This window comes from Pseudoliparis swirei, chromosome 7 (genome assembly GCF_029220125.1).
Source record: "Pseudoliparis swirei isolate HS2019 ecotype Mariana Trench chromosome 7, NWPU_hadal_v1, whole genome shotgun sequence".
In the NCBI taxonomy this organism is placed as follows: domain Eukaryota; kingdom Metazoa; phylum Chordata; class Actinopteri; order Perciformes; family Liparidae; genus Pseudoliparis; species Pseudoliparis swirei.
Genome location: NC_079394.1, coordinates 18,032,507 through 18,053,810, shown reverse-complemented (window position 1 = coordinate 18,053,810; position 21,304 = coordinate 18,032,507). Strand labels below are relative to the sequence as shown.

At 44.4% G+C, this 21,304-nt stretch overlaps 2 protein-coding genes across 3 annotated transcripts; both read right to left on the bottom strand.

The window, feature by feature from the left end:
* Nucleotides 1-2,049: 2,049 nt before the first annotated feature.
* On the bottom strand, nucleotides 2,050-8,304 carry castor1 (cytosolic arginine sensor for mTORC1 subunit 1). 2 transcript variants are annotated; one of them, XM_056418764.1, is made up of 9 exons: nucleotides 7,958-8,304; nucleotides 5,263-5,333; nucleotides 4,514-4,707; nucleotides 4,243-4,387; nucleotides 3,849-3,990; nucleotides 3,248-3,367; nucleotides 3,050-3,132; nucleotides 2,872-2,966; nucleotides 2,050-2,787 (listed from the first exon to the last, which is right to left on the bottom strand). In XM_056418764.1, exons 1-9 carry the CDS (start codon nucleotides 8,068-8,070, stop codon nucleotides 2,716-2,718), a joined length of 1,035 nt encoding a protein of 344 aa, XP_056274739.1. In that variant the 5' UTR covers nucleotides 8,071-8,304; the 3' UTR covers nucleotides 2,050-2,715. The 2 variants fall into 2 exon arrangements, with proteins under 2 accessions (XP_056274739.1, XP_056274740.1); XM_056418765.1 differs by having other exon boundaries at nucleotides 3,849-3,972; nucleotides 7,958-8,303.
* Nucleotides 8,305-10,542: 2,238 nt separating this feature from the next.
* On the bottom strand, nucleotides 10,543-20,773 carry nipsnap1 (nipsnap homolog 1 (C. elegans)). Its single transcript, XM_056420025.1, has 10 exons — nucleotides 20,700-20,773; nucleotides 19,116-19,234; nucleotides 18,412-18,457; nucleotides 18,054-18,148; nucleotides 17,625-17,695; nucleotides 14,882-15,022; nucleotides 14,062-14,093; nucleotides 13,882-13,976; nucleotides 12,049-12,132; nucleotides 10,543-10,895 (listed from the first exon to the last, which is right to left on the bottom strand). Exons 1-10 carry the CDS (start codon nucleotides 20,771-20,773, stop codon nucleotides 10,831-10,833), a joined length of 822 nt encoding a protein of 273 aa, XP_056276000.1. The 3' UTR covers nucleotides 10,543-10,830.
* Nucleotides 20,774-21,304: the final 531 nt, after the last annotated feature.

The following is a 21,304-nucleotide window of genomic DNA, read 5'->3' as shown; positions in this document are numbered from 1 at the left end:
TTGCAAATTTATTAAAAAAGAAAAACTGAACTATCACATGGTCATAAGTATCCAGACCCTTTGCTCAGTATTGAGCAGAAGCCCTTTGAGCTCGTACAGCCATGAGTCTTCATGGGAATGATGCAACAAGTTTTTCACACCTGGATTTGGGGATCCTCGGCCATTCTTCCTTGCAGACCCTCTCCAGTTCCGTCAGGTTGGATGGTGAATGTTGGTGGACAGACATTTTCAGGTCTCTCCAGAGATGCTCCCTTGGGTTTAGGTCAGGGCTCTGGCTGGGCCAGTCAAGAATGGTCACAGAGTCGTTCTGAGGCCACTCCTTTGTTATGTTAGCTGTGTGCTTAGGGTATTTGTCTTGTTGGAAGGTGAACTTCAGCCCAGTCTGAGGGCCAGAGCACTCTGGAAGAGGTTTTCTTCCAGGATAGTGCACAGAGCGCCCGGCTAACGTCACATGAGGGGCTTCATTTTACGGTTATTTCATGTTTTATTTATACAGTAAAGAATGTGTCGTTCATTCTGTCTAGTGCATGCGTATGAAACTATTTAATAAAAGTAACTGTGAAATGTAATACGTTTCTGCTTTTTAAATGTTATTTAATTTCATTAGTATTAACCGTTGTCAGAGGATTATGTGATAATTTATCCAAAATAAAGTTGATAAGTATTTAGACATGCAGATAATCCTGTGTTTTTCTCGTGCATCAGACGACAGAAAACTCCAGCTCTCAGATAATCGGTCCTCTAATTGTGAGATGTGATCGGGTCAAACGGGCCGCGCACATTAATCTCTGGAGCTGTGTGTGTGTGTGTGTGTGTGTGTGTGTGTGACAGACTTCTGCGTGTCCATCTGTCCACTCAGCCCGGTGATTGGAGTGAGGCCCGTGTGTCTCTGTGTGGGCGGTTCTGATCAGCTCGTCTCCACCTCGGGCGTCATGAGGGAACCAATTGTCATTAGGAAATGTACTCGAGCCCTTTTAATTTGCCTCTTTGGCAAGTTGATTAATTACCGTCACATGGGAGCGAGGAGCCGAGCTCATTAACAAATTAAATTATGCAGCGTTTTTTTATTTTTTTAAGCAAGAGCTCGGACATCTTAGAGAAACACTCAATGTTTCGTCCTCGCTGGAAACTGATAACAAATTTCTAAAATCATGTCAGTTTCTTTGATCTCCTTAAAAGATGCAGTGTCGTGTTTGGCGGTACCTAGTGGTGGGGTCGTGTAACGCGACCAACTGAAACTTCTCCCACGCAGGTGGCTGACTCCAAAAAATTAAATCATAAACGACTTATTCACAGGTACTAAAAATAGTTATTTTCTTTATACTTTAAAGACAACATAAGTTGATCATACTGCATTACATGTGCCATGATGGAATCCCCCTTAAGGCGACAGGTGTTAAAGGCTGTCAGTAAAAACAATAAAATGCAACTTGTATTAGCATTAGATTTCTCCATTTATTCAAAGAGCATCACGAGTGAGACGGACAACAAAAAAATTCACTCTGAATACTTATGACGGTGATATTTCTGTTTTTCTTTTAAATTGCAAATTTCTACATTTGTTTTTCTTGTCAAGATGGCACAGAGTTACATTAATGAGAAATAAAATTAACTGTTTAGAGTTTAGCAAATGGCTGCAATGAAAGAGAACATTTAAAGGTCTGAATACTTTCCCTACCCTCTGTATATAAATATAAAAACCACATGTGGTGAATGAAGAACTGTGTTTACCTGCTCTGCATTTCATCCTGACTGCACTCCACTGTTAGATGAGCTCTGTAATCATTATTATATTGCGTGAAAGCAGCACAGAAGATAAACTCTCGTCTGTGTGTCACATCCTTTAATAAAGATAACATCAAGACTTCTGCAACAGAGCTTTGGGTGGGACCAGGATGTTTAAGTTCATAAGACATCACTGGCTTCCATCACCAACTCCACCGGTCCTGTTCAACACGTCAGACTTCAGGAAACAAGGAGCTCAGTCTGGGTGACGACACACTGAGGCTGCATTGTATACTGATTAAATAACTGTCTGATGTCAAAAAGTCAGTTTTAAATGTTCAATATTTTATTCAACAAAGCACCCAAAAAAATACACACATTAAAGAATATTTGTAACTTCAATTTGTACCAAAGAAATCATCTGAGGGCGTTAAAGAAGTGAGCTGTGCAAATAACAAAGTAAAACCTATGTTCAGGGGGGGTGGGGGGGGGGTTAATACTGGATGAGACAGGCGGAGCGCGAGGCCAAGACCCCCGGAACATTCCTTAATAACCAATGAGCTGTCAAAAATATAGATTCTAAAGTTTTATTCTGCATTAAAGTGATTAAGATCAACATTCTCACAATGTCTTCAGGGGAGAGAGAGAGAAAGAGAGGAAGGGGTAGGCGAGTCGGCACGTTGCCATAGAAACGCTGCTGGAAGACGAAGCTGTGCTTTAGAGATGAAATGAGTTCTAATAACAATTACATTTCACCTGTTAGGAAGAGGGGATCACCTGACTGTGCTTGTGAGTCTGTGTGTGTGTGTGTGTGTGTGTGTGTCCTGGGACTCAGTGCATTGGGCCTCAGTGACGGTAGAGACAGGAGGCGTCTCGCCGTAGAGAAGCTTCTGGTGTTCATGGAGAGTTGGTAGTGTTAATACTGCTGGAGGCGCTAGTCTAGGTGGGGGTGGGGGTTAGGGATGTTGAAGCTCAGGCTGGATCCAGGACTCAGCTGGCGTCCGGCTCCGTCTTCTGGTGCTGCAGCATGGCCGTCACTCTGGAGATGTCCTCCTCAGGGACCTGGAGGAGAAAAGGTGGAACATGAAAGTTCACATGAACACGGTGGAGACACGCCCACACGGGCGCGTGAAGCTGGGGACTCACCAGGGCGTGGTCGAAGCTGAAGGTGCTGATGTAGTAGGCGGAGATGTCGCTGTCGGCCAGCGGCTGAGAGATCTGAGCAACGATGCCACATTCATCTGAGAGAGACACAGGCACCACAGGGTTAATACACTCATCGGAGACAGGAAATGGGTGTTTGAGACACAGGAAGTGGTCTTACCAAAGCCCAGGGGTTGACCCCCGATGCGCACCATCCTCCACAGCTCCCCGGAGGAGCTTGTGAAGAGCAGATCAGCAGGAAACCTACGAGCACAAAGAGCTCAGCACTTCATGAGCGTTCAGTGTGACGGAAGCCGGTTGTGTCGTTGGTGTTTTAATGTGCTTTAATAAAAACGTGTCTGGTGGATTCGGTTCTTACCGTCTCTGAGCCTCGGTGTCCATCACCAGCGAGATGTAGCCGTCAATGAGGGAGAAGGAGAAGAACTTTATGCAGTCCAGGTCCCGGATAGGAGACGACTCGCCGTCAGCCTTCGGGCTGCTGAGGAAAGGAAATGAGGCATTCAGGAGACATCAGAGTGGGAACAAGTTGCATTCATTTGAGAAAAAAAAAGAAAGAAAAGGTGATTTATATATAGAAGTCACACAAATAAATTAAAAAATAAACTGTCAGAGAAAAGTCAAGTGGTTTAAGAACATTTATTTAATTTTCCATTTAAAAAAGAATTAATTTAGTGATTGAGGAAATCTTGTTAAGTGTGTAACGTTTTTTTTACCCCTCAAGGTGTGTACATTCATGTTCTTGGATTAATAATAAAACACTTTCAAATTAAAAACTAGAAAAAAGCAAGCAATGATATAAATAACAAATAAAGCTGTATATCGACATTTGCTTCACTTCCTGTGTGGCTGTCCGTCACGTTTATTAAAGAAAGAAGGTAGAGAAGAAAAGCCAGGAGCAGAACACGTGGTTTGCATCCAGTGCTGCCACCTAGTGTCGGGAGAGAGGTACTGCGGCTCACCCGTTGGAGTAGAAGAGGACATCGATGAGCGTGGTGGCGATGGCCGGCAGCGTGTCCGGGTCCAGAGACATCACGCAGAACTGGTTCTGTGGGATCAGAACCGGGTGGACCATGGGCCGGAGGGCTGGAGGAGAGAGCGGCGCTTATAAAATATGGAGAAATAAAAGATGTTCCTGTAAATGTCGCCTCATGCTCATCAGACTGCAGCTGAACTCAGACTTAGTAAATTCATCACAATGTATTTTGTATTTATTAAAACCGCTTTCATTTATTTTCTGGTGTAACTGTGACATTCTACCTCAGCTGTCCTGAGGCAGAACAAAGTAACTTTGAAATATGAAAAAGTGGGCGTGGCTAGACGAGCTTCACTTCCTCATCGGGCGGTGTCCTTCACCTTCTTTTCCGTTCTTCTTGACGTCCTTGACGTCCTTGACGTCGTCCTGGCAACGCACCGGCACCGACTCGCCACCCTCCTCCCTGAAGATGTTGAACTCCTTCTCCAGCGTAGCGGTGACCACGGACAGGTCCTTCTCCCTCACCTGGGGACGAGGAACACAACGAGAGACTGAGGGCGCGAAGAGGACAGGAAGGGGACAGGAAGGAGACAGAAAGTAGACGGGATGGGAAAAGGGGACGGAAATTGACAGGAAGTAGACGGCACTCGCCAGGATGAAGTCTGTCTGATAGGTGGACAGCATGAAGACGGAGACGTTCTGCTGGGCCAGCGGCGCGATGACCGACTTGGCGATCTTGGTGACGCCGACGGCCTGCGAGCTGCTGGAGGCGTTGCCGTTGGAGACCACGTTGAGCGGCAGCCAGATGGAGTTCTCCACCTGTAAGTGCTCAGAGGGCTGGAGCTCTGGTGGAGGGGGATTATACTTTAGACATTTCAGTTACCATTACAACAATCTTTTACATCGTGCACTGCATCATGGGAAATGTAGGATGTTGTTTAAACACATCACAGGAGAACTTGCCCTTTGACAATAGAGTCAAACCACAGCTGGAGTCACATGACAGGAGGACCTGAGCACTAAGGGAGCCAGAGAGTCACTTTCATATACACTAGAATAAAAGATAACTCACATCTCAAGGCTTTTGGGGGGGGGGGGGGTCTGCTTAGTAACACACCTAAAACCAATGCGTGTGTGGTCACATCACACAGCGGACGTGGCATCATCGAGTGAAACTCAAGCACGACCGATAGAAGTATTATATTCGTCCTTAGGAATCGGTTCTGGTGTCAGACGGTCCCTCGTGGCTTAGATATACCTCCCCTCTTAAAATAGAATCTCAGTTCCAAGGAGAGAGGAGATAAAGAGATCGAGGGGAGCACCCTGAGGCGACGTGCCTTTATCTCTTCTGTGTTAAAAAGTACCTCCAGAAACCCTGGTGATGACATCACTGAATGTACCTTTGAATCCTTCCTCATCCAGGACGACTGTGTAGTTCTCAGGGGTCTCCGTCAGACTGAAGAACTTGCATCTGTGAGAGACGGAGCGAGAGAGAGAGCGAAAGAACAGAGTTATTCACTTGCAGCCAATAAAAATTAAAAAAAAGTCAAGAGAGTCAACCAACACTCATTTCAGGCCGTTGGGGATCTAACAGCGACAAGACAGAACCTACAGGGCCCAACCTACAGGGCAGAACCTTCAGGGGCCCAGGTCACAAAGCACAATGCTCTCCTCTCCTCTCCATCCACCAGTTTGGTACGCGTGGCCCCTCAAGAGGCAGTCGCTCGACCTTCAGCTGACTGAAGGTCTCCTTTGTGGAAGAAGACATAAAGTTCACAGGCCCGAGGGCTGTGGCAGGGTGGAGGACCCTGCACGTGGCCAACGGCCTCTGAAGAAGACTTCACCTCCACCAGGTTTGTGTGGGGGAGACGTTCCTCTGAGAAGACCACTGAAGGACAACACCAGAGCTTATGAAGCAGCCAAGTGCTGGAATTTAAGAATGAGCATGACCTTTTGGGGAGGCCCTTCCATGGACACTTTTATTTCTGTAGGAGAAGCGAGGGGGAGATTTTTACATGGAGGACCTCCTTTACTTTCCTGAAAGAAACGTCTGCCCTTTCCTTCCTCTGCTCATCGGTGAAGCCGAGGCAGCAGAAGCTGGATGAGTGAGACGGCAACACGCCCAACTCAGCGATAAGTAATCCCAACCAGTAGACGGGACAGTCACCCCACAGAGAGGGCGGGGGGACGATGACGACACTGCAACGGTAACCAACAGCTGTGTTGGAGCTCAGCCAGCCCATTGTGTAATAACCCCCGCCGCTCACTTCCTGTTGACCCCTCACCTTCCTTCACAGGTTCCTGCAGGTAGCGCAACAGGCTCCACCAGGGAGGCCGATCCCAGCGGAGCCTCAGGCTAAAAGAGAGGGAGTTATCGCTAAAGAAAACTTCTTGTAGATTAAGTCTCCTTCAGTAAACATGAACCCGCTCATCAGAAGTATGATGTCGTTGAGTCACTCAGAAGTCTGACAGACATCTTCTGGGTTTGACGGACATGGGAGATCCAGAACGCTCACAAATGTCCCGCCACAATAAAAGCTTCTTACAACCATGTCTCCACAAAAGGCATGATCACCTTAGATCCTCAAACACATCACAGCCCACACGTATCGTCCTCCATGCCAAACAAATGGTTCCAAGGCAATAACAATACAGATTTATAATTTACATCATTAGAATAGTTTCTTTAGTCTCACATCAGTTTCTACCTTCAGGCTTCTCGTCACTGACTCGTTGGTTCTTTGTACCAGTGGAAAAAAACAACAAAAATCACTAAACCAACGAGTCCTCAAATATGTTAGCGCAGCACACGGCTAACGGGGATGGCTAACGGGGGCTGGGAACACTGAGGCAGCAACAACAAAAAAAACTCCTTCTGATTGAAGAGGTAGAGGAGTAGGAGAACACAGGAGGAGGAGGACACAGCAGGTAGCGGACGAGTGGGGAAGATGAAACACGGCGGTCACCACTTTGATCTGGGAGGGTCTGTTGGCGCCTGAGGGAGCGGGGGGGGGGTCCAGCTGAGAACACACGATAAGGAGTGGACCGATGCGAGTGAAGACAACTCTACGGCACATGGAGCCAGATCGTGGTCCAGACCCTAAACCATACGGTCCAGGTCTTCCCTCGCACTGCCATAGTTCCGATGGCGCGGTAGTCTCTAACGGAGACGACCTTCACAGATTGAAACATTGCAGCAGATAACAGAACTTTAGATACAAGCTCTCCCATCCTCTGAACCACAGGTGTGTGTGTGTGTGTGTGTGTGCGTGGCTCCTTTACATTCTGCTCAGGGCGGATTCAAACCCTCTCGGGGGGCTCCCTCATGAAGGGGCCGGAGAGAGGGCTAAACAACAGAGGCCCGACCTCGTTTGGGCTCCATTGTTTAGAGTTGCCGTGAATTAAAAATCTCCAGATCTTTCCCTGTGGGGGGGGGGGGGGGGGGACACCAGCCAACAGGCACACCAACAGTACACAGGCCGCTCATCCGCCTGAACCTCAGACACTCAGTCATTTAAAGGCCGTGTGATGCCGATAGGGACGTTGTGTATCCAGACGTCAGAGCCAATCAGACGGAGGGATACTTAAACACGACCTCCATGACATCTTCTGCAGCCAGAGCAATAAACAGTGACACAACAACAACAAGATACCCAGGGAGGAGCTGAGCACTGGCACTAGTCACATGAGGGCCCTTTGGGAGCAGAGTCGCTGGTAAAGGAGATCAAAGGTCAAGCTGGTGTGGAGAACAAGGCCAACAGAAGAGAGGAGGATTGATGTTTTTTCAGGTTCATGACGACAAAAACAAAAGCACGTTGACATGTGGGACACGTGCACTGCGCAGACTCTACTGCGCAGGTGGAGCGCCAGTGTTTCACTGACGTCATCAGACTCAACAGGAAAACATTACATCATTATCATAAAGTTCTGGCTGAGTAGTTTCCAAAATCGGTCATTACTGCATTTCCCAGCATGCAGAGCAGGAGCAGAGCAGGAAATGCACGGGCAACCCACCGGCTAACGGCCCCCGGACAGGCGCTCATGCTTGGATTACCGGGAGGGGGGGCGGGGGGGATTCACACGGAGCCTCCTTACCGTGTCCGGTCCCGCAGGAAGATCAGCTTGACCAGCGGGTGAGTGTAGTGCACCAGGCCGCTCTTGGAGATGCTGATGACCCGCAGCCGGTGGTCCAGGATGTGCAGGTCCATGTTGTTGTTGTGTCGGGAGGAGCGGAGCGGGCACGCGGCTCGTTCCCTTCGCTGTGGGTAGAACGGGAATGTCCGACACGCGCGCGCACCCCGGTGGGCCTGAGAGAGCTGCTGAGGAATAGAACCGACAACCCGCTGCGCTACCAGAGAACAGACCGCCGAGCAACCTGACACCAGCCGGCTGGGACGGCTGTATATTCAAATCAAGGGACACGCCCCTGGAGAGACACGCCCCCTCTCTTAAAGCGACAGGTCTCTATTGAGTTAGGAGACACTTGAAATAAGATAAATAACATATTCCATATTGGTTTGAGTTGGTCCTCTTAGTGGAGACATTGGTACAGATGAATATTTATAAAGATGTATATTTATAAAGATATCTCTTTATAAAGATGTATCCTTAAAAAGCATTATAGTTCTATGTATTCTACTGGTGCTTTGTTTGTATTTTATTCTATGTATCTATATATCTATGTTTTGTACTATCTGGACCTTCAGTCTGAAATAAAAGTTTGATTAATTGATTGATTGATTGATTTGGTCAGAGCCAGCCCACACACACACACACACACACACCTGTTTCCTGTCTGTATGCTAAGCTAAGCTAACCAGCTGCTGGCTTCACACGAAACGATCAGTATAATAATAATAATAAGCAAATCTCCCACTTTAGTTACTATCTCAAGGATAAAACATGCTTTTAGTGTATCTTTCCTTCTCTTTGTGCGTTTCATCCACAGAGCGGTACAAAGTGTTTTTATTGTTCCTGAAAATTAGTGTTTGTGTGTTTTTAACCATGAGTGACTTTACCTGCAGTGACCTGTGTCCTGTATTTCATATATTGTTGTTGTATTTGTTGCTTTATGGACTTGTGTGTCTGGAATAATATATATATATATATAAATATAGCAGTAGTAATCACGACTTCCAGTGTTTCTCTTTTAAAACTTTATTTCTCTTAATTTGGTCCCGGGGGAATTACAACAAACCAACACGTGTTGGTAACATTTTTATTTCCTATATTCAATTCAATTCAATTCAATTCAGTTTATTTGTATAGCCCAATTTCACAAATTACAAATTTGTCTCGGAGTGCTTTACAATCTGTACACATAGACATCCCTGCCCCAAAACCTCACATCCCAAATAACCCTTCAGGGGAAAAAGGAAGAAACCTGGAGGAGAGCAACAGAGGAGGATCCCTCTCCTAGGATGGACAGATGCAATAGATGTAATGTGTACAGAAGGACAGATTTAGAGTTAAAATACATTCAATGAATATGACAGAGTGTATGAATAGTTCATAGTAGGCATATTCCACGATGGAGACCTCCACGATCCATCAGGCAGATGGCGGTGGGGAGGAGGGCGGAGTCTCAACAGGACAGTGGCGTAGTCATGAGCAGGAATTCACCACGACCCAGACGATCCATCAGAGAGAGGATCTATCTGCTCTCATCCGATGACGACCCCATGAGACGAAAGTCAAAAGGACTTCCGGGAGAAAGCAGAGTTAGTAACGTGTGATTGAGAGATGAAAATTCATCCTTAAGGAGATAAAAGAGAGGAGGGGGTAGTGGTGCATCCTAAATCCCCCGGCAGCTATAAGCCTATAGCAGCATATCAAGGGCTGGACCAGGGCAAACCTGATTCAGCCCTAACTATAAGCTCTGTCAAAGAGGAAGGTCTTAAGTCCTCTCTTAAGAGGGTGACTGTGTCTGCTCCAGGACTGAAATTGGAAGCTGGTTCCATAAAAGAGGGGCTTGATAACTAAAGGCTCTGGCTCCCATTCTACTTTTTAAGACTCTAGGAACTACAAGTAGTCCCGCATTTTTAGAGAGCGCTCTCTAGGGGGGCAATATGGTACGACAAGCTCCTTAAGATATGATGGAGCATCACCAATCAAGGCTTTGTAGGTTAAGAGAAGAATTTTAAAAGTGATTCTTGATTTTACTGGGAGCCAGTGCAGAGCAGCTAGTGCAGGAGTGATGTGATCTCTTTGCTGCAGCATTCTGGATCAACTGACCTAAGAGATTTATTAGAGCAGCCTGCTAATAAGGAGTTGCAGTAATCCAGTCCATAGCAAGCAACGTGAACCAATTTTTCTGCATCTTTTGAGAAGAGATGCCTGATTTTGAAATATTACGTAGATGAAAGAATGCAGTCCTTGAGATTTGCTTTACGTGGGAGTTAAAGGACAAGTATATATTTCCAGCCTCATACCAGAGGTCACACATGAGCTCCTGCGAAGCTCGTCACACAACTTCCTGTTTTAAATCAGTAAACGGACCAGCTGTGTTCATCGCGTGAGGTCTGTCAGTGATGAGCTCAGTGAGATCTCATTCTGGGGTTCAGAGTTATGAAGATGCTCATAAAGCTGGAAAAGGCTCTCCTTCCTCGTGAGGAACACCCTCTGCCTTCAGACTGAAACACGATGATGTCATTCAGTGTGAAATGCATTGAAGTCAGGTGGAGCCATCATTTGGTCTTTCATTGAGACACTTTGACATACTTTGCTTTATCAATATTTCACCCAAACTTCTAGATATGAAGGCAAAATGTATATAACACAAAGACTCCATCGCTGCCTCTCATGACAAGCTAGCTGCAAATATATATGTATATATATTACATACTTGAAAAGATCACCAGCAGATTACATCTAGATATTCTTTCATAAAACAACATGCAAGTTGGTGAATGAGTTTTTTTCAGAGTGATGCTCTCAGTTTCTTCTTCCTCTTCTTATCCTCCTTCTCCTCATTGTAAAGGTGAGCTTGTGGTGGGGATCAGGATTCGAGACTCCATGCTCCTGATCAGCGGCACTGAGGACAGACAGAGAGAAACGAAACAAGTTTAACTTGAAACAGGAAAAATGGAAATAACCGTCAGTTACCCAGATGATACTCTCTCTCTATGAAGCCTCTCTCTCTATGAATGTGTCTGAAGCGTCTGAAGCTTTTTTGCCTCAGCCTCCAAACCATCTATGGTGGCTGGGGTGCGGTGAGGCTCAGCTGCAGAGGGGAGTGGGGGAGGGGCTCAGGTAACAGGTGCCGGGAAGAAGCCTGATTGGCCTCAGCTGTAGGGAATCCGGGTGATTGGCCAGTGTAACTCCTGTCCTCACCCCCAGGTCCCCCCCCAGCACCAAGGAACCAGCACACTTGTTGTGATGGTGAGACACTTTATGTGTGTCTCTGCTCTGCCGTCCCTCCGTCTCCATGGCATATACAGGACTGTCTCAGAAAATTAGAATATTGTGATAAAGTTCTTTATTTTCTGTAATGCAATTAAAAAAACAAAAATGTCATGCATTCTGGATTCATTACAAATCAACTGAAATATTGCAAGCCTTTTATTCTTTTAATATTGCTGATTATGGCTTACAGCTTAAGAAAACTCAAATATCCTATCTCTAAATATTAGAATATCATGAAAAAGTATACTAGTAGGGTATTAAACAAATCACTTGAATCGTCTAATTAACTCGAAACACCTGGAAACACATTTTCAAATGTTTGATTTTGTTTTGCTGTTATAAATCTTTTTTTTTACTTGGTCTGAGGAAATATTCAAATTTTATGAGATAGGATTTTAGAGTTTTCTTAAGCTGTAAGCCATAATCAGCAATATTAAAAGAATAAAAGGCTTGCAATATTTCAGTTGATTTGTAATGAATCCAGAATGCATGACATTTTTTTATTATTGCATTACAGAAAATAAAGAACTTTATCACAATATTCTAATTTTCTGAGACAGTCCTGTATATAGACACCATCACCCTGGTTCCCTACAGCTGAGGCCAACCAGGCCTCTTCCCGGCACTTATTCCCTGAGCCCCTCACCCCTCCACAGCTCAGCCTAACCATGCCCCAGCCACCATAACATACTCATCCACTCACAAAGTGGCTTGTAATGACTCTCTCCCGGAGCGGACCTCCCCTCTGGCTCAATGCCCCAGGCCATCTGCAGGTCTCCTACCTGTGTGATAGACATTGGAGTACCACCCCTCCTTCATCCAGGCAGAGTTCCTGGTCTCCTCCCGGGACTGGAGGCTCTCATAAGCTGTGAATGCAGTCCATATGATGTCATCACATACTAAACATGTAGCTTTAATATTCTGAAGGAATTGATTTCAGGCAATCTGTTGATGAGAAATAGCTAGAAACAAAACTCATTTATTAAAGTTATACAAGTCCCTTTAAAGCATCTAACGCCTTCTGTCGTTAGGGGTATTTCATGTTGCCTGATGTCAGCATCTCACTTTGGTGGAGTGTTGGCTCCATTGGGGTCAAAGATCATCAAACACAAATAAATAAACACTTGGCCGAGTGTAAAAAACGACTTTATCCGCGATTTTCTTTTTATTTAACACCGTGACTCGAGTACAATTTATTTATCTTTAAAGAACTACTAATGTGCCTCATGGGCAGACATGATATAGACGTCAGAGAAAACACCAACATAGTAAACTAGAATGGGCACTCGGTAGAGCGCATACCTTCGCATATCACAAGATTGGGCATTGAATTATGAACATTTTGGCATTAGTTGCATGCCAATTGGACAAAAATGTATCGTGCTATGGTAAAAAAAGAGTTTGACCTTTCCATGACCTTGACCTTGACCTTTGACCCGATTGATCCCAAAATCTAATCAAATGGTCCCCGGATAATAACCAATCATCCCACCAAATTTCATGCGATTCAAGAACATTTTGACCTGTTCATGAACTTTGACCTTGACCTTTGACCCGATCGATCCCAAAATCTAATCAACTGGTCCCCGGATAATAAACAATCATCCCACCAAATTTCATGCGATTCGGTTCAATACTTTTTGAGTTCTGCGAAAGATTTTGACCTGTTCATGACCTTTGACCTTTGACCCGATCGATCCCAAAATCTAATCAACTGGTCCCCGGATAATAAACAATCATCCCACCAAATTTCATGCGATTCGGTTCAATACTTTTTGAGTTCTGCGAAAGATTTTGACCTGTTCATGACCTTTGACCCGATCGATCCCAAAATCTAATCAACTGGTCCCCGGATAATAAACAATCATCCCACCAAATTTCATGCGATTCGGTTAAATACTTTTTGAGTTCTGCGAAAGATTTTGACCTGTTCATGACCTTTGACCTTTGACCCGATCGATCCCAAAATCTAATCAACTGGTCCCCGGATAATAAACAATCATCCCACCAAATTTCATGCAATTCGGTTCAATACTTTTTGAGATTTGCGAATAACACGCATACAAATAAATAAATAAATAAATACACGGCGATCAAAACATAACCTTCCGGCATTTTCAATGCGAAGGTAAATATCAATCAGACAATCCAAACCACACAATGGGAACCTGTAGGGGGCGATAGAGGCAGGGTTTCTACTTTATTGATTTCTTCATCACCTTCATCTCATGATCAACCCCAAAGAAATGAACCCACAAGACATCATTTACCACCCGATTAAACTCTGTGTTTAGCTCCCACACAGAACAATAAAGGTTCTTTAATGGTTCTTTAAAAGGCCTTCACCTACTGAAGAACCATTTGGGAAATGATGCCTTAAAGAACCATGTGTTGAAGGTTCTTTGAGACACCTTTATGGGTTCTTTGAAGAACTCCTTAAGGAAGTGGTTGTCTAAAGAACCACGTTTTGAAAGGTTCTTTGAGGAACCAGAAATGGTTCTCCTGTGGCATCACTCTGATGACCCCTTCATGTTCCTGTGTGCCGGGTTTAAGGCTCGTCTCAACCCCCGAACACGCGGCCTCAACATCTCGATGGACCAACGTGAGCCACTCACCCCACAGATGATGGACCACGTAGAGGTCCCCGATCTGGGAGAAGAACCCGCCCACTGCTTCGTTGTTCTCCTGTCTGTGTTTGATGGCTCTCGCCCTGCGGAGGAACATTTTAAATTACATTTTTGGGAAGAGAGTCAGGATTACCTGAAACATGCAGCCTGCCGCTCGCTGAGCCTCACCAGTGGTTCCCCCACTCGATCATCGTCCCCGGCTGAAACAGAAAGTACAACATCAACACGGCTTCAGGCTGGATGCTAAATAAATGACCAACGACCCTTTGGTTCATGTTTATATTCACACAGTAGACGAGCAGGATGTATTCATCTGCCACGTCTTGCTTTAAAAATAAATGCTAACAATGAGGTCTAAATGCTCCATTCAGGAGCTGATGAAGATGAAGAGATACGAGGAGAACTGTGTGACTCCTCACAGCCCAAAAGTCTGCAGACACAGAATCTATAGAGAATAAGTGGAAGGAGCAGCGGATTGAAAATAACCATATAGCTAACACTTTGTGTGACGCAGTAAGAGACAACAGAGGCATACACCCTGTAGGTTTAATGTGTTTAATGCACTCGGACACTGTGAGTGTTGTGTGACTTTACTTCCATCAATGTCTTTTTGTTTTAGACTATAAAGACAATATGCACTGTAGAACTTACAGTTTCAGAAAACTTACAAACAATAAAGTAAATCAAATTGAGGTTTTTAGAGAGGGGTCTGTTCATATATCATTTATAGTATATAGAACATTCTCTACCTAACAACATGATGAGTATTGATGTTACTTCATGGTCTCAGGAAAGAGTCGAATAACTTTGGCTGTAACTGAATCATTCTGTCGTCATATTATGAAGAGGTGTAACATCTGGATGTAATAGTTAGTTAAATACACTTTACACAGCTCACTCTGTAAAGTCTCTCAGAACTCAAAGAGCTTCAGTATTAAACCATGTGGTGCAGTCGTGATGCGGGGACTGTAAGGACTGTGAGAGGTACCTGGAGGTGATAGGTCCTCATCTCATATATGTTGGGTCCTGGTCTGGGCTCGGGCTCCTTCCAGAAGCTGAACTCCAGGAGGAGCTGATTACGCCTGGAAACCAACATTTTAGCCCTCTGTTTCCGAAACTCTCCGTACTCCTGAAGAGAGATATAGATATAAATATATAGATATATCTATCTATATATAAATATAGATATACACTACCGTTCAAAAGTTTGGGATCACCCAGACAATTTCGTGTTTTCCATGAAAACTCACTTTTATTTATCAAATGAGTTGCAAAATGTATAGAAAATATAGTCAAGACATTGACAAGGTTAGAAATAATGATTTGTATTTGAAGTATTAATTTTTTTCTTCAAACTTTGCTTTCGTCAAAGAATGCTCCTTTTGCAGCAATTACAGCATTGCAGACCTTTGGCATTCTAGTTGTTAATTTGTTGAGGTAATCTGTTGAAATGTCACCCCACGCTTCCTGAAGCACCTGCCACAAGTTGGATTGGCTTGATGGGCACTTCTTGCGGACCATACGGTCAAGCTGCTCCCACAACAGCTCAATGGGGTTGAGATCTGGTGACTGTGCTGGCCACTCCATTACAGACAGCATACCAGCTGCCTGCTTCTTCCCTAAATAGTTCTTGCACAATGTGGAGGTGTGCTCTGGGTCATTGTCCTGTTGGAGGAGGAAATTGGCTCCAATCAAGCGCTGCCCACAGGGTATGGCATGGCGTTGCAAAATGGAGTGATAGCCTTCCTTATTTAAAATCCCTTTTACCTGGTACAAATCTCCCACTTTACCAGCACCAAAGCAGCCCCAGACCATCACATTACCTCCACCATGCTTGACAGATGGTGTCAGGCACTCTTCCAGCATCTTTTCACCTGTTCTGCGTCTCACAAATGTTCTTCTGTGTGATCCAAACACCTCAAACTTGGATTCATCTGTCCATAACACCTTTTTCCAATCTTCCTCTGTCCAATGCCTGTGTTCTTTTGCCCATACCAATCTTTTCTTTTTATTGGCCAGTCTCAGATATGGCTTTTTCTTTGCCACTCTGCCTAGAAGGCCAGCATCCCGGAGTCGCCTCTTCACTGTCGGTACCGTTCAAAAGTTTGGGATCACTTAGAAATGTCCTTATTTTTCAAAGAAAAGCATTGTTTTTTTCAATGAAGATAACATTAAATCAATCAGAAATACACTCTATACATTGTTAATGTGGTAAATGACTATTCTAGGTGGAAACGTCTGGTTTCTAATGAAATATCTCCATAGGTGTATAGAGGCCCATTTCCATCAACGATCACTCCAGTGTTCTAATGGTACATTGTGTTTGCTAATCGCCTTAGAAGACTAATGGATGATTAGAAAACCCTTGAAAACCCTTGTGCAATTATGTTAGCACAGCTGAAAACTGTTTTGCTGATGAGAGAAGCTATAAAACTGGCCTTCCTTTGAGCTAGTTGATTATCTGGAGCATCACATTTGTGGGTTCGATAAGACTCTCAAAATGGCCAGAAAAAAAGAACTTTCATGTGAAACGCGCCAGTCTATTCTTGTTCTTAGAAATGAAGGCTATTCCATGCGAGAAATTGCAAAGAAACTGAAAATTTCCTACAGCGGTGTGTACTACTCCCTTCAGAGAACAGCACAAACGGGCTCTAACCAGAGCAGAAAGAGAAGTGGGAGGCCCCGGTGCACAACTCAGCAAGAAGACAAGTACATTCGAGTCTCTAGTTTGAGAAATAGACGCCTCACAGGTCCTCAACTGGCAGCTTCTTTAAATGGTACCCGCAAAACACCAGTGTCAACGTCGACAGTGAAGAGGCGACTCCGGGATGCTGGCCTTCTAGGCAGAGTGGCAAAGAAAAAGCCATATCTGAGACTGGCCAATAAAAAGAAAAGATTGGTATGGGCAAAAGAACACAGGCATTGGACAGAGGAAGATTGGAAAAGGTGTTATGGACAGATGAATCCAAGTTTGAGGTGTTTGGATCACACAGAAGAACATTTGTGAGATGCAGAACAGGTGAAAAGATGCTGGAAGAGTGCCTGACACCATCTGTCAAGCATGGTGGAGGTAATGTGATGGTCTGTGGCTGCTTTGGTGCTGGTAAAGTGGGAGATTTGTACCAGGTAAAAGGGATTTTAAATAAGGAAGGCTATCACTCCATTATGCAACGCCATGCCATACCCTGTGGGCAGCGCTTGATTGGAGCCAATTTCCTCCTCCAACAGGACAATGACCCAAAGCACACCTCCACATTGTGCAAGAACTATTGAGGGAAGAAGCAGGCAGCTGGTATGCTGTCTGTAATGGAGTGGCCAGCACAGTCACCAGATCTCAACCCCATTGAGCTGTTGTGGGAGCAGCTTGACCGTATGGTCCGCAAGAAGTGCCCATCAAGCCAATCCAACTTGTGGCAGGTGCTTCAGGAAGCGTGGGGTGACATTTCAACAGATTACCTCAACAAATTAACAGCTAGAATGCCAAAGGTCTGCAATGCTGTAATTGCTGCAAAAGGAGCATTCTTTGACGAAAGCAAAGTTTGAAGAAAAAAATTAATACTTCAAATTCAAATCATTATTTCTAACCTTGTCAATGTCTTGACTATATTTTCTATACATTTTGCAACTCATTTGATAAATAAAAGTATGAGTTTTCATGGAAAACACGAAATTGTCTGGGTGATCCCAAACTTTTGAACGGTAGTGTATATTTTTTTAACAGTTCACTCAACCTTGTTGATGTTCAACTTCTTCAGGCACTCGGTCAGCGCGGGGTAGCCTCCTCTGTATCGCCACAGGTGCACTGTGGGGAACCAACCAGCAGAGGTCAGTGTCGCGCCGTGCAAAAAGACTGCTGGCCGCCCACACATAACATCACATCACATTACGTCACATCACATCACACCCATTTCATTTAGCTGCAGCAGACACACTCCTCCACCCATGCTGAGCCCTCCATGTTGTTAATGTCCTGACGCTGTAAAGTTTAAACCATGGCGTGTAGACGGAGAGTCATCTCTGAGTGTCTGTGCATTTCTTCTGTGATGCTCTGCCAAGCTATTTACACTTGAATGAAATGTCCTGGAGACAGGAGGACCCGGAGGACCCGGAGGACCCGGAGGCGCTGGAGCCCCCTTCCTGATAGGTTTAATTAGTCTCACCGGCCTGGTCCTGCTCTCCGAACCAGGTGTTCCAGCTGCCCACCACCTCACACGGGTAGTCCTGGTCCTGGTGGAGCCGGGTTTGCACCTCAGCCCTGACAAAAAGAAAAAAATAATTCTTCACACAGCGTCATAAATCTACCCACACATCATTGCAATACTAGAGGCCCCTCGGAGAGCATGAGGGCCACAACTCTACAACTTCAGTTAACTTACTCTGAAGAATCCTATAAAACAAACTCCATCTCGACCATGAGGGGAACTACTGAGCTGCTGCTGACTCAAAGCATCAATCTACTCCTCTCTCACATGTATGTTGATGGGTCATGTGACCACTGGTTTAATGAAGAACACTCACTCCAGGCGGTTGTAGTCCTGGAGGCACTCCGGCTTCACGTTGTGAACTGACAATACAGAAAAGAAAAGAGAGACTTTTCAGATCTAGGAGTTTTTTTCTTTTCTTCTTCTTTTCTTTCCCCCTTTTTTATGTTAAACACAAGCAACCATCACGTTTGTGAACAAAAGTAATTTCACACTCCGATTCCACGAAGACTTCTTATCCACACAACTGATTCTCTCTGCATCGTTCACGTCGGCGGATGAGAAGGTTCAAATTGAAACCCCGACGTGGTGTAAGAGAAGAAAGAGAAGAAAGATCAAAGCCTCGTGAAGAACGACAGACTTCACCGCGAGAAGCCGACACGGTTCTCACCGCAGGAAAAGGAAAAAAGAAAGAAAAAGTAGAAGAAACCAGGAAGAAAAAGTGTGACGTCGTCATTTAAAACCACCTCGAGAGTTGTGATGTGAAGAGTTGTTGCATCCAGAACTGGTTACTCATATTTCTCTTGGTTCTCTTGGTACTTTCAGTTTTTTTTCCTCTGAGGTTAGAAATAAATTAACATTATGTATTCAGCCCCGCCCCCTTTTCTCTCCTTCCTCCAGGAACAAGTGGACCCGTCGGGACACAAGGATCCTCTTGGTTCTATCTGATGTTAGCGGCATCACGTTGTCCCTGAGGACGTGAGAGCCGAGAGGAGGAGAGGGTTAGGGTTAGATCCTCACACTGGATCTTGTACAGGTTGCTGGTCTCCCTCTTGGACAGCAGGTTGGAGTGGGCATCCTTCCTGGCAGCAGCTTGGCTCACCACCGGGGAATGGAACCAGCCTCCCTCTGAAAACCTCCTACGTCCAAACAAGAGTCACAAAAGGCTTTTAAAGCACCGGCATTCGAACCAGTCGATGTTAAAGAAAGAAACAAGTGAACAGAGAGTTAAATATCCTTCTGATATTAATACAACGTGCTGTTAGAGCAGCTGAATGCATTAAACCTCTTCTCAGCCTCTCTGGATGGAAATGAACGGGAATATTATTCAATTTAACAACTATTGTTTTTTAACCCTTGTGTTGCCTTAGGGTCATTTTGACCCGAATCAATATTACACCCTCCCCCCCCCCCCCCCGCCTATGGGTCATTTTGACCCGATTCAATGTTTCACCCTCCTGTTACCTTTATATTTACTAACATATTTTACCCTTTGGGTTCAATTTGACGCCAGCAATAAAAACCTCCAGAAAATTAGAATTAATATTGTTTTCCAAGTTTAAGTGTGAGGCACTTTATGTTTGTTTGTTGACTACCGAAAGAACACCGACATTAAACATTGAATGGGGTCAAATTAATCCTAAGGCGGGGGGAGGGTGTAATATTGATTCGGGTCAAAATGACCCTAAGGCAACACAAGGGTTAAGAAGCTCAGATCAGTGTCAACGTCGTAGAACAATAGAAATAAGACTTTAAAAAGGAACTGGTCAAAGTTAACAGGAAAGGACGATGACAGTATAACATGAAAGCCAACATGGGCCAACACACCGGAATTTATACATATATAAATATACATATTTCTATATATGTATATATAAATATACATATATATATATTTATAAATATAAATATATACATAACTATATGTGTGTGTGTGTGTGTCACTTTCAAGGCCGTCTGTTCATTAACAAACAATTTTACGGCTTTATTTATTATTTTTAAATCCCCCAAACTTTCCAAGGTCATCCATATTTCCCTGTGAATCTCCTTCAGGGCTTTAAGAGACTTTAATTGAAACTCTAATTATAAATGTGTTTCCCTCTCAGAACAACAGCAGGCCTCACACCGTCAGTATTATGATGTGTTCGACAGCCATGCAGCCTGATAAGGCCTGTTACACTAGTCAGCCTCACGGGGCAAATGGCAAAGGTCAAAGGTCTAGCTCAGATAACAGAAAAGCTGTGAACGAGCATGACATGACGCGCGCGCATTAATCAACCATATCATGGTTACAGAGATATGAATATGAAGCACGAGGAGCTGTCGGAGAGCTATATTTAGATATATTTAGTTATATTTAGATATATTTAGATATATGTAGATACATTTAGTTATATTTAGTTATATTCAGATATATTTAATTATATTTAGATATCGATCAGAACGGAAATTAATAAATGTTTCTCCTAACTTTAAATGTACCGTGACGACGCGCGAGGCTCGTCGTGTCCCACGCCACACATAGGCCCCTGAACGCACCGCCACGGGTCCCCCGGTGGTCCCCCAGTGGTCCCTCAGTGGTCCCCCGGTGCAGCTCTCGGTTACCTGGTGGCTCGGCTCAGGCTCGTGAGCAGCCTCCGTCCGCCGGTCCCCGCAGAGGAGGAAGCCGCGTGCGCCATGTCGCTCACACGAGTGCAGACTTCTTCTGACGGGGAAACGCTGGTTAATGTTTACCGCCTCCGGTATGACCCCCCCCCCCCCTTGTGACTCCGTGACGTCACACCGTGAGATCAATGCACAGCATCGATGGGACTCGATTAGTTTCTGCCTGATCATTCAACTTGACAACAACAAGTTGCAGCCTATATGTAAAACATCTGTGTTTTATTTAACGTTTAGAAGCTTTATTATTCACATCCTGAATGCTTTTGTATATCTGTGTAATTATTATTGTATATAAACACGATAATGTAACCAAACAGTATTAATAATGTAAACAAGAAGCTGTTTACATCTCTTAAAGTAGAGGAGACTACAAACTACCATATCGTCAAGTAATCACACATAAGAGAGACTTCAACTCAATTACTGTAGTATTATTATAATAACAATAATAATTATTATTATTATAAGTATTAATATTATTATTGTTATTATTAATATTATGTATTATCTGAATTGTTATATAGATTTTGAAACTGCTCTATTTC

Bases quoted from the DNA above. Each gene is read 5' to 3' on its own strand.
- castor1 (XM_056418764.1), bottom strand. From the start codon at position 8,070: ATGGACCTGCACATCCTGGACCACCGGCTGCGGGTCATCAGCATCTCC. The intron at 3,368-3,848 runs GTGAGCCGCAGT...TCCTTTCCTCAG, and splicing joins GTCCTCTTCTACTCCAACGG to CAGCCCGAAGGCTGACGGCG. The intron at 2,788-2,871 runs GTGAGTCCCCAG...TTTCTCCTCCAG, and splicing joins TCAGCTTCGACCACGCCCTG to GTCCCTGAGGAGGACATCTC.
- nipsnap1 (XM_056420025.1), bottom strand. From the start codon at position 20,773: ATGGCGCACGCGGCTTCCTCCTCTGCGGGGACCGGCGGACGGAGGCTG. The intron at 18,149-18,411 runs GTGAGTGTTCTT...TCTTTTTGTCAG, and splicing joins CAGGACTACAACCGCCTGGA to GGCTGAGGTGCAAACCCGGC. The intron at 10,896-12,048 runs GTAGGAGACCTG...GTCTGTCCTCAG, and splicing joins CTCCAATGTCTATCACACAG to TGCCGCTGATCAGGAGCATG.